The sequence below is a fragment of the Pseudochaenichthys georgianus genome, unplaced genomic scaffold (assembly GCF_902827115.2).
Source record: "Pseudochaenichthys georgianus unplaced genomic scaffold, fPseGeo1.2 scaffold_541_arrow_ctg1, whole genome shotgun sequence".
Lineage (NCBI taxonomy): Eukaryota > Metazoa > Chordata > Actinopteri > Perciformes > Channichthyidae > Pseudochaenichthys > Pseudochaenichthys georgianus.
The window spans coordinates 1-13,158 of NW_027263102.1; the positions used below are offsets into that span (position 1 = coordinate 1).

Genomic DNA, 13,158 nt, shown 5'->3' on the forward strand with positions numbered 1-13,158 from the left:
TTTAATATTTATTTACTCTGAAATATACATTGGATAAACAGGACATGCCTGTTTTATAAAGATTAAAGCCAGGCATTAAAGACCCCAGAATCATCCTTAGATCAACAACGCTTCGTTATGGACGGATCAGAAGTGAGTTCAGTTCATCACATGTCCTTCTGTGTGTCCCTCTACCTTAGAGCATGCCAACTGTAAATCTCTGCCTGGCCACTACTATGACCTGCTGCTGAAGAAGTGTATGAGGTGTGCCGATGTGTGTGGAAACCATCCTGCCGAATGTTCTCTGCTCTGCCACGGTGAGTACTGATCACAGTGATGTTTCCTAATTAAGAAGCGAGCCTAAATCCTGTATCTTACTTTCCTTGTCTGTTGGAGGTTTACATGTTCTGTTAGACCTCAGTGGACACAGCTTTCAGAGCACCGTTTGAAAAGGGGTTCATGCTAAAGAAGGAACTCTTATCAAGCTACATATAATAACCAATCAAAGTGACTTATTTGGAAAGTGAGCCGCTAATTAGCAAGCTAGCCCGGCTAAAACGCTGCTAGTCCTACATGTCAGGGGTGCCTTTTCTCACCGAGGGCCACATACAGAAACATATACGAAGGGCTGGGCCGCTCACTAGAGGTATATCGCCTCATACGTTCAGTTATCAATCAAAATGTAGATACTTGAAAATGCCTTAAGATTGACATCAGAGCTCCACAGAGCGGTACAGTGACTAAAACCCTGAAGTGAGTCAGCATTTCTCCACTTCCTGTTCCCTCGTCTCAGAGCCAATGGGATCTCTCCATAGGGTTTTGGAAAACAGCTTGAAATAAGGTCGAAGTTGAGACACATTGAAGAGACGGATCACGTTTTGTTCTGTACTGGTGATTTCTGAAGAGTGGATGTGTCTGAGAAACGATGGTTGTTACCAAGTGGCTGAACAGGACTACAGAAGTCGTGGAGGCCGTTGTACGTCATTACGCCGAACACGTGAACACTCCTCTGAGTTAGTTTCTGTTCTGCTTGAAAGCCAGTCCCTGCCTCCTGCAAAGTGTTCAGACAAACGCTTCAACTCGTTCCATCTAGAATCTGTTTGAATCTGGATCTGAAGTCGGCGTGACGTTGAAGTCGTGCTGCTGGACTCGCCTGTAGCTCCTTTATAGCATAACGTTAGCATTTTGCTTCTGGCCATTAGATTTATGATTAGAACATTATAAAAGTAGACATGTGGAGATTATCCGGCTGAACAACACGTGCATTTATCAAACAGGTTTGTTTTCCACAGACCTTATTTCCAGCTATTTTCCAAAATCCTAAGGAGAAATCCCGTGGCTTTTTTGTCGAGGGAACCCATGCAGCTTCCGGGTGAATACGTCATCCCTGCACCGCTCTATTGGGTATCATTTACTTTGTTACAGAAAGTGTTCCGCTCATCCCTTAACACAGAATAGATCCCTCAGGTTGATTATAATAAGGAGAAATATGAAGGGTATATTTGAAGCTTGTTATGTAAATAAGTTATTGGGCCTTTTTCTTATCAACTAAGATTTGTTAGAAAATGAACTTGAATTGGTTGAATTTATTTGAAAAGTGGGCTTATTAACATACGAATAAATGTTTACATATATATTTAGGAAGCACAATATAAGACAAGCACAGGTTTCATGTGTGGGCCATATTCCATTTTACTTATTGAATTTGCTGAGGGCCGATTCAAAATGGCCTGCGGTCCGCATTCAGTTGTTACAAATCACTTTTATACAGATTTGAGCTGACTATAGAACTTAGGTGGGCATATTATTACGACTGAATGTATAGTAATACATCCCTAATAGGTGTGAGAGCTCCTGTCTGCCGTCAGGAGTTATATATGGTGAGGAGAAAACAAAGCAATAATAGATTTTAACTGGTCGAAGACAAGCCCAGCGCATAGTGTATTTGTGTAGAGCCTATATTGAATATTGCCTTTTCATAAGAGATATTGTGAATGGGGAAAAAAAGAGTGATTTATTGTGACATTTTTGGACAACCCTGCTGTATGTTATATGTTCTGGGTAGAGGATGCTTCTGTGCAGAGGTGGATGCTTGGTAAAGCGTTGCCAAATATGACATGTGGGGTTCCTCAAGGCTCCATGTTAGGACCTCTGCTTTTTAATATCTACATGCTACCACTGGCTCAAATAATGAAAAACAACGACCTAAGTTATCATAGCCATGCAGATGACACCCAAATGTATTAAACATTTCACCAGGAGACTATTCTCCAATTACAACACTGAGTAAGTGCATTGAGCACATCAATAGAGTGCCACAGTGACGCGTAATCATAAATCTAATCGATAGATTTATGATTATAAAATTATAAAAGTAGGGTAGACATGTGGAGATTATCCGACTGAACAAAATGTGATCCGTCTCTTAAATATGTGTCACCCACAGACCTTATTTTGAGCTATTTTCCAAAATCCTATGGAGAGATTGCATTGCTTTTTTGTCGAAGGAACCCATGCGCAGCTTACTTCCGGGTTTCACTGTGGCGCTCAATGACTGGATGAGAAGGAACTTTCTCCAATTGAACAACAAGAAAACTGAGATTATTGTTTTTGGAGCAAAGGAGGAACGAATAAAGTCGGCAGACTTCAAAACAACAAATAAAGCAAGACATCTCGGTGTAGTGATGGACTCTGATCTGAATGTTAACAACAATTGTTAACAACAATTATTAAATCTGCATACCATCACCTTAAGAACATATCTAGGATTAAAAGACTAATGTCACAGCAGGATCTGGAAAAATGCCTGTATTTAAATGCCATTTTATAAAAAATGTCTGCTGTATTTATTCTTAAATGTCTTTTATTTTAATTTGTAAAGCACTTTGAATTGCCGTGCTGAAAGGTGCTATATAAATAAACTTGCCTTGCCTTGGTAGTTGCACCTTGGTTGAAAATGCAGGTTCTTCGGGTGTCATCTACTCTTTCTCTTCTTCTCATCTCGCCCCCAGCTGCGACCACCAGAAAGCTCCCGGTTGAAGTACCTTCCCCCTCAGAGGATACTAAAGGCCTCTCAGTGGACTCCACCATCCTGCTGTACTCTCTGCTGGCTGTCTGCATCATGCTGCTGCTCTCCAGCTTATCTCTAGTGCTGGCCGTCTTAGTGAGGAGCGGAAAGGCTAAAAACTCCAACCAAAAACCCAAAGAGGCGAAACAGAAGCAGGGGCGGGAGGTGCAGACGTGGCAGGAGGTTATCCAACCAGGGAGGAGCTCTACAGGTGAGTGTGGTACACAAATGAAAGACCTACAAAAATAGAATAAACACAGCAGCATAACAATACAACTGTACTCTAACAGTGCCGTGAAAAGAGCTAATTAAACAACTACAGGAAACATCGAGGGTCACACAATTAATGTCAAATACTGTACAGCAGTGGCGGACTGGCCATCGGGACGAATCCCGATGGGCCGGTGCTGAAGTGGGCCGGTCGGACGATGTGGGCCGGTCGGATAAGTCACTACAACTCCCCCCCTCCCCCATCGTCATCGTCGACAATTTAATATTTACTTGCGGTACCGAGGTGGGCCGGCCGTACCGAAGTGGGCTGGTCGAGAGTCCCGGGCTGATTTGTTGTCCCAGTCCGCCCCTGCTGTACAGTGACGAGCAGCATTGAGTAGTGCAAAAAAAACGTAGTTCCCCTTCTTTGTACTAAACCAGGGGGGTCCAGACCTTTTTCACCGAGGGCCATACAGACAAATATACGAAGGGCTGGGCCGCTCACTGGAGGTATATTGCCTCATAAGTTCAGTTATAAGTTTGAAAAATCAATCAAATGTAGTTCAGTTATGCTTAATACTTGAATATTCTTTCAAAAAAACAACAGCCTATACATCACATCTCTCCATGGGGTTTCATTTATTTTGTTGGCAGCTCATCCTTTAAACAGAAACTTCAGACTCAAAATAAGTCTTTGGGCTTTTTACTTATCAACTTAGATTTGAATTGACTGAATTAGTTTGAAGAGTGGGGCTTTTAACACATTAATGCTGTGTACTATCTGTTTTCATCTATATTCAAGAAGTACAATATAAGACCAGCACAAGTTCAACACTTCCCTCTGTCTATTTTCCAGATGTTCCAACATATTCAAACCGACCCACAGACGATACGACGTACGACTCCTGCCCCACGGAGACCTGTGTGTGTGTGCACTGTTTCCCCGACCTGAAAACACTCGGGAACCAGAGACCTTCTTTCGCAGTTCCCCAGCAGCAGAGAGCTCAGACACTAAAACCAGGACCCGTCTGGATCAATCAGAACCAAATCTTCTCTGGAGTCCAGCAGCAGCAGCAGGAGGAGGCTGCAGTGGGATGAGGATGAGGAGGCTGCAGTGGGATGAGGATGAGGAGGCTGCAGTGGGATGAGGATGAGGAGGAGGCTGCAGTGGGATGAGGATGAGGAGGAGGCTGCAGTGGGATGAGGATGAGGAGGAGGCTGCAGTGGGATGAGGATGAGGAGGAGGCTGCAGTGGGATGAGGATGAGGAGGAGGCTGCAGTGGGATGAGGATGAGGAGGCTGCAGTGGGATGAGGATGAGGAGGCTGCAGTGGGATGAGGATGAGGAGGCTGCAGTGGGATGAGGATGAGGAGGCTGCAGTGGGATGAGGATGAGGAGGCTGCAGTGGGATGAGGATGAGGAGGAGGCTGCAGTGGGATGAGGATGAGGAGGCTGCAGTGGGATGAGGATGAGGAGGCTGCAGTGGGATGAGGATGAGGAGGCTGCAGTGGGATGAGGATGAGGAGGCTGCAGTGGGATGAGGATGAGGAGGAGGCTGCAGTGGGATGAGGATGAGGAGGAGGCTGCAGTGGGATGAGGATGAGGAGGAGGCTGCAGTGGGATGAGGATGAGGAGGCTGCAGTGGGATGAGGATGAGGAGGAGGCTGCAGTGGGATGAGGATGAGGAGGCTGCAGTGGGATGAGGATGAGGAGGAGGCTGCAGTGGGATGAGGATGAGGAGGCTGCAGTGGGATGAGGATGAGGAGGCTGCAGTGGGATGAGGATGAGGAGGAGGCTGCAGTGGGATGAGGATGAGGAGGCTGCAGTGGGATGAGGATGAGGAGGAGGCTGCAGTGGGATGAGGATGAGGAGGCTTAGCACCGGAAAAATGTTTTGAATCCAAAAAAACTAAGAAATCCAACGTCGGTTTAAAGGTCCCCTGTTCTACTGTTCTTCATCAATATATCACAGGTCTCAGATATATCCAGAGCCTGTCTCTGATTGGCTGAAACACCAGACAGATCATTGCAGCATTACCCATAATCCCCTCTGTTTCAGCTGTTTCAAAAGTGCTGATTCTCTGTCTGTTAATTTAGAGGGGCCCCTAAAGGAAAAAAAACAGGATTCACACAGATTAGAGATTACACATATTTGGGTCATATATACATATTAGATATATTTACATGTTTTTTTGTATATGTCCAGTGCGTGTGTTACTGATTCATCTGTTTATAAGTGTACACATGCTAATACTGGCCACATCTACAGTGTATGTATGTGAATTATGAGTACTGTGTATTTGGTTTCAATATAATGACTCTAGATCTAGAAGAAAGTAAGATCAAATAAAACCAGAAATAACTGCAGGGAAACTTACATTCTTTATTTCTTAAGGGTTTTTAATCACTTTAAAACTCAGTCCTGTTAGATATTACTATCAAATCAGCAATATCACAGAAGTGTGTTCAGATATACATTAGACAGGGTATCTGCAGGAACCCTGAAGTCACCTTTTAAATCCCTTTCCATACATCTTAAGACCTCATCGCCACTTTGAGTTCTAACCGGTTACCTAGGCGACACACTTTACCTCACATTGACTATACACGGTATTGATTGTCCTTCCTCCTTATCGTCCAACCATTTGGACGCAGACTTGCATTTCCCCGTAACGATGTTGCTTAGCAACCGGCGTAAACGGACCTTCGCGCTATCAAGCAGTGAGTGTGCGACGTCCTGTTCAGATGGCGTCAAACCCAACGGGCAGTGGCGTTTCTATATGTACAAAAGTGGTGGGGCACAAAACACTCAGATGTCTATATATAAGCTTCTGCAGTGAGGTTCATGGCTGGTGAGGCTCTGGCTCTGACTCTTCAGGTTTACAAATATTATATTTTGACCTAAATCAAAATATAATATTTTCAAAAGCCTCTTTAGTCTGATGCTTCAATTAATTTTAAACAGACAGTTCAAAGGATACCCACATTTTTTAATTTTATCATTTAAATATTGAATTGTTCTTTCTTAGTAAGATCCCATTTTCAATAACATTGCAGTCTTACCTTGACTTGAAGATTAAGTCCATTTGCCTATCCTTCTGGACAACAATCTCTATTACTTTTTTGTAAAAGTCCTCCTTATCTTCTTGTAGTTTCAAAAGTCTATCATAAATCTAAATGATGGATTTATGATTCGAAAATGATAAAAGTAGGGTAGACATGTGGATATTATCCGGCTGAACAAAACGTACATTTATCTAACAGCTACGTTCCCCACAGATCTTATTTTGAGCTATTTTCTAAAATCCTATGGAGAAATCTCATTGCTTTTAGGTCGAGGGAAGCCATGCGCAGCTTACTTCCTGGTTTTAGGACGCCTCACTGCAGCTCTCTCGTCTCCTCTTCACACACCACACTTTTCGCGGCACACGTACTTACAGCCAATCAGCTCTGAATGATGTGAGATGACGTATGGTGGGGATGGCAGCACTTTGCCCCTATGGTCATTATTTTTTGCCACACCATTAAAAAGGAAAATACTCTGAGCATGCGCAGTGTAGTTTTTGCAGTCACCGTTCACTTAGACCAGGGGTGTCAAACTCAATTTCATCGCGGGCCACATTCGCATAAAGGTTGCACTCAAAGGGCCGGTTGTAACTATATAAAATAAATATATAATATATATATAAAATAATGTATTATATTACATTATTGCCTCTGAATTGGATTATTATCAGATAGGATAATAAGTTAGTAATTAACTACGTCTGAAAGCAGAAGTCCAGGGCAAATAATTGCAAGTCTCTTCAGTGCGCATGTCACAAAACGAGATGCATTGTGGGACATGTAGTTTATGGGCATATTATAAACATATCATAAACGTATTATATTATTTGCAAGCTCTTGCGGGCCACATAAAATGAAGTCGCGGGCCGGATTTGGCCCCCGGGCCTTGAGTTTGAGACCCCTGACTTAGACAGTCAGAGGGAGGGGCAGGATCAGGTTTTGTCCCACATGGCTCTAAACAGCTCAATAGGCACACACTGTAGACACTAATTAGAAGAACACAGACTAAAACAGCAATGAGACGAATCAGACGATTAAACATGATCTTAAAATATATTTAATATATTTTTATTTGCATTTTGTTGTAATCATTATTTTTAATACTTTCTGCTGACACTAGGTGGGGTAATGACCAGTCGCCACTGCCAACGGGATGCCATCAATAAACTCCACAGAATCACACTACACACCTACGCCATGACTACATGCAGGCAGACTGTAGAACACAACCTCTCTGGACACTTTATATACTTACTGGAAACAAGCTACTAAATGTAATACCTTGGAAAATGCCCTATACTAAATTGATTTATCAACTTTTAATACTTTCTAAGACCCGCGGACCCCCTGATAGATTAATATGTAGTGTATGCATGTTAATGAGTACGGTGTATTTGTTGGGTGATGGTTTATAAGGACTCAGAATCTCCCACTATAAGACAAACCAGAAATAACTGAAGTGAAACTGTTCAAATCCTCCTACTCTTCAAGTGTTTTATCCACTTCAAAACTCAGTCCTGCTCGATGTTACATTACATATGAAAACTGCAGCAAAATAACTCGACACAAATACATCAAGGACAGAGGATAGGAGGCAGAGAGTGGACAGATATAGATTCTCTTTATTCGAGGGTCCAGTTCTTGCAGCAGTTCCATGTGTGTGCGAGGAAAGACTGACCGGCTCAACGACACACGGTTTATTCTGATTTAACGAACCCAAAATCCACTTTGAGGCTTCTTCATTTGTCTTCTCTTACATACTAACTGTACATATATATACACTTCTACATACATCATCATCATCATCATCATCATCATCATCATCATCATCATGTGGAAAAAAAACTCCTTCAAACTGTGATACCCAGCTCTGACGGCATGCTGATGCAAAGTACTGATTCAGTATACGGACATAAGAACATACGCACGACACACGTGCACACACACACACACACACACACACACACACACACACACACACACACACACACACACACACACACACACACCACACACACACACACACACACACACACACACACACACAGATCAGAGCAACATGCGGCTAACACTGAAAGTTCAAACTCCTGATACACACCATCACAACAACAGCTCGTAACAAGGGAGAATTTGTACGGCAAACAAATTGGATCAATTTAAAGTCAAAACTACGGAAGCCCTGAGAGGCAAGTGAGAAAACAAAAAGGGCTGTTTTTTTTGTGTTGCTTTATTTTAAAACTGTTGAAACAAGTGGGGAAATAGTTTTGCCAGACAAAAAAAGTATATATATTTATAACTTTTCTAAGGGACTTTTTAAAAAGGTAAACACATGGAAATGCTGACAAAACACAAATTAAAACTCAGCTGAAAAAAATTGTGAATATTTTGTATCCTATTTAGAGCAGCAAACACTGGTACAAAAATACCTCTTGTGGCCGACGCGAGTATTACAGCAACAAACACGTATAGGAATAATCCTAACAAAAAATTACTTATTTTCACCAGTTTTTTTTTTACAGATAAAATGAAATAGAAATAACTAATTATTCTCGTGAAACCTCTTGTGGCCGAGGTGAGTATTACAACAACACACCACTTCTTCTTACGGACAACAAATAATGTAATCTTTTTTTAAACATATGCATTAATATAGAAATAGAAAATAATTCGAGCTAAATAATTGTTTTCTCACTGGCCTCTCATGGCTTCCGTACACTTAAAACCGAAACATATAAAATAAACAAAATCCGCCATAGCAGCAGTTTCCATGCCAACAATTTCAGCACTTTTTTGCTTTTGTGTGTAATAAAAAACCATGATTGACGGCACACATTTCTTTTAGGGAGAATGCTAAATCGTAAACAAACAATTCAAATTACAGTATGTATAAAAATATACAATTCACTATCCTACGTTATAGACGACGTTTCCTATCTTACCGACAACGACACGGGTGATCAATGGAATTAACTTTCTCTCTATACAACGTTAATATTTCCATTCTTCAGGTGATTTTTGCATTTGAAACGAAACAGCATAATAAGACAACTTCCCCCCTTGTTATATTTGGTCGTCTACACGGCGAGAAACAGCGTCTGTGATCAAGTAAACCTCTGCTAGGTTAATGAAGGTTTAGAGTAACCTTCTGTGACGCTGAGAACAGGAGGGAAACGTCGGGATGCAACACGGCTCATGTCTGGAATCAAGTAAAGACTATTCTTCTTCACTGTACCGACCTCTCCTTTAAACGTCTTGCATTTTCGTTTTTGCACGTGTTTTCTCTTGGATGTGGTGCTGTTGAACTAGGTTAGGATGTAGTCGTTCCAATAAGAGGGATACAGGCAGGTTTCTGTTTGTTTCCTTGCCTCTCTCTCCTAATCCTCCCTCGTCTCCTCGTCTCCTCTGCTGGGAACTACTCGTACTCCAGGAACTGTTTGTGATAAAACAAGAGGTACCTGGGGAGAGAGAAAAGTCAAAGGAGGTTACATGGCAGCAGCACTAACACCTCTTTTGCACCGCTGTGGGGGAAACGCCTGTCGCGATGCGGAGGAGTCACCGACTCAAAGGGACACGGGGAGAGCTGGAGCTTTGATGGCAAACACTGATGGAGCTTCGGCCGGAGAATTCACAAGACAAGTCAAAGAGCCAGAGGTCCTGACTTCACGGGAGAGTTGCCACGTCAAATCTGAAGGACTCTACCCCAGATCTGTTCAGCTGGTTCGGAGAGAATCATCAACATGCTGCATAACGAGATGAATGATAACACCGCTATCAGCTGACGCCCACAGGCAGGGAGACCACACGGAGAGCACAGCGCCGAGGCTACAGGTGCCCGTGCTCAGTCAGGAGTCAGGACGGTTTGAACTGGGTCAAAGTTATGGACCTTGGAAAATATTTCCCCAACAACTGCTATATATTATTCAAGCTCTCTGCTGGTGGTAGCTTGGTTTGCTCGATGAACCAATTGAGTACCAGTTCGGTTTTCAACCAACCAAAGCCCGAGGTGTCCACGTCATGACGTACCTGCTGCGATGAAGCGACAGAAACAGCAATAGTAGACAGCTTTGGAGTTGTTTTTATATTAAACTTACAAAGCTAGATTGAATTGCAAGCAGAACTTCTCCACACAGTGTACTCTTATCCAGCCGAATTCACAGGGCTTGGCTCATAGGCGGATTTTGGCATTGCCCCCCCTAGTGGCTGAAATATGTTACAGCATCACTACGTCGAAAACCGTTGCAATACAAATATTTCGTATATCAATATTTTAATAAGGTAGGACACTGGTTAATAATATTGTAGCGTGTTCAAGTAACCAAGGGATACAGTAGTTATAAATAGGTATAAGATGTGTACAGTTATGATACGTTTTATAGTTATGTAATGCACTGTTGTTGGGGGGAGAGACCGCCGCTTCCATATGAGTGTGTGTGTACGGCGGGCGTGAGGCGTGCACGACGGGACGAGTTGTGTTCGTATGTGGAAAAGTCATACTCAGTGCGGTGGGCGCTGGCTTTAATGCTACTGTATCCGTAGCACCTCACGCAATAGTTGGGACTGTGTGACGTCAGTAAAAAAGGTTTGCCCCCCCCAAGGGCAAATGTCAAACTCCGCCTATGGTTTGGCTACTAAGACCGTAAATAAAGGACTTTATGATGTGAAGTTTCTCTACTATGAAAAGCACAGCGGCGAACCGTCAGGGCCTTCAAGGTATTCAGACCCTGGAACACTCAGATCAAACAAACAAAACATCGATTTAATTATATAAATAAAATGTATATAAAATGAATAAATGAGGTATCTGTGTTGTTGATCTGTAATATCACAGTGTTGCGTTGATTTGTTTGTCCTTCTCGGACCATGCACTACGCATTTCAGTGGTTTTGTATTAGAAAAGAAAGCAACCAATCAGATCTCGTTCTGGGTCTCTGGGTAGAACATCCTTCAACCAGGTTTTCTGCATCCTTGATCGAAGGCCCTGGCCGTTGCACTGAATGAGAGCGCACGTTTGGACTGACAGTTTGATCAACCAATCAGATATTGATCTGTAGCCAATGGGCGTGTTCTTCCAGAGTTCCCCTCGGTTCCAGGGTGTTCTAGAAGGCCCGCTCGTTAACTGGCTCGAGACTGAGGATCTAATGCGACGAAGCAATTAATGCCGTTTTGTTGTTTTTAACGTTGAAATGACAACGTTATAATGCCGCGGAGGAGGGGGGTCTACAGAAGGTCCAGTTGTGATAGCCACGGTTCGCCACTGGAAGAGCATAATGTTAGCCCCCAGAGCCACTTTGATTATCAATACCAGAGACTTGCCTTGCCTTATCTCGGGGATGTTTAAAAGGAAAAAAGGATATCGCACCTGAAGACTTCTCATCGTGGATCACTAACCGAGTGCTATGTATGGCATATTAATGATTAACCGTGAACACGTTAAAGGGGTAGTTAAGGTACTTGTTGCTATCATTGTGGAGTTAGCCATTTAGCCACTTTTTTTACTGGAAGACCGATAGATGGAGTCATTCTTTTTCCTAAAACCTGTTATAAAATCGGCCTTTTCCGCTGGAGCAGGAGCGTGACGCGCCTCCAAATCATAGCAACAGGTACAAATATGATATCATACTTATTCCATGACGTTAAGGCAGTGGTTCCCAAACTTTTTCAGTCGGGCCCCCCTTGTATTAATTGTATATTGTTGTAAAAACATTCCATTTTCTCTGCTGATAATAAGAAGATACAAAGATCCAACTATAATTGTATATTTCATTATGGATTACAGATGAACTAAAGTGCTTGTAATAGATACTGTGAATTAATTTGGCCTAATTAAAACAGGTTGGCCTTCTTCTCTGAGTAGTAGATTTTTTAATTCAAATTTCTTTAAGGAAAATGTATGAATGAACTTCTATTTCTACTGCAGGTTGCACACGATCACATCACTTTACCATTCCTATTCCACACTAGCCTATCAGTGACTTGTGTGCTCGCTTTCCCTCGCAGATCTTCTCAATGGTCAGCTTTGATCTGTATTTCGTTTTGATGGCAGCAAGAAAAGCCTCTCACACAAGTAGGATGTTCAAAAGGCAGCATTAGCCCACAGCTCTCTGACCAATGAGAGATTTTCGAGCAGTGTTTGTTTACAATTGAATAATAATAATAATAATAATAATATTAATAATAATAATACATTTGATTTATATAGCGCACTTTAAAAACAACGTCATCTCAAGGTGCTTAAAAAAGCTAAAAGGAGAAAATAATACAATTAAAAAATCTTCTCGCGCCCCCCCTGCAGTACCTCCGCGACCCACCAGGGGTCCCGCCTCACAGTTTGAAAACCACTGCGTTAAGGCTTTATAATATGTGTTGTGGCTTTTTTTTATCTCTGCTCTGTCTCACCCCTCGCTGTCCAGCACGTCCCTGTAAAAGTTCTTGCTCTTATCTAAAGTTAGTGTGATGAAGTGTTTGAATAATAGAGAGATAGATAGAGAGAAGTTAATAAAGCCGCCTCACCCCTCGCTGTCCGGTACGTCACGACAGAACTGAGCAGACGGTTCATATGTTTGAATAACAGCGAGGGACTAGTTAATAAAGCCGCCTCACCCCTCGCTGTCCAGCACGTCCCTGATGCTGGCCTTGGTGATGATGGCGTCGTCACATTGGAACCACTGGTCCTTGTGCTGCCGGATGAAGGTGGTGTAATGGCCGCTCTCTAGCGTCCCCTGGTGGTTCACCACTGCAAACAGACTGTACCTGAAACACATGGATCAATAACAGCTACAGTATACATCGAATATTCTCACCATTATACGTTGTTGTTGTTGTTGTTATCTTTGATTT

General features: G+C 42.6%; 2 protein-coding genes across 5 annotated transcripts in view; one reads left to right on the forward strand and one right to left on the reverse strand.

Annotated features, from left to right (window-relative positions):
* Positions 1 to 179: 179 nt before the first annotated feature.
* LOC117443111 (tumor necrosis factor receptor superfamily member 13B) lies at positions 180 to 4,413 on the forward strand (the record flags this gene model as incomplete). Its single annotated transcript, XM_034079053.2, has 3 exons — positions 180 to 296; positions 2,991 to 3,257; positions 4,113 to 4,413. Coding segments are annotated over 3 exons (626 nt in total), but the record flags the coding sequence as incomplete, so codon positions are not given.
* Positions 4,414 to 8,336: 3,923 nt separating this feature from the next.
* LOC117443118 (ubiquitin carboxyl-terminal hydrolase 22) overlaps positions 8,337 to 13,158 on the reverse strand; it is a 30,660-nt gene continuing 25,838 nt past the window's right edge. For all 4 annotated transcript variants that reach the window (XM_034079061.2, XM_034079062.2, XM_034079064.2 and 1 more), the window contains 2 exons: positions 12,922 to 13,071; positions 8,337 to 9,776 (listed from right to left, as the gene is read on the reverse strand). In XM_034079061.2, the coding sequence (XP_033934952.1) occupies positions 9,734 to 9,776; positions 12,922 to 13,071 (193 nt within the window). In that variant the 3' untranslated portion in view covers positions 8,337 to 9,733. The remainder of the gene's footprint in view (positions 9,777 to 12,921; positions 13,072 to 13,158) is intronic.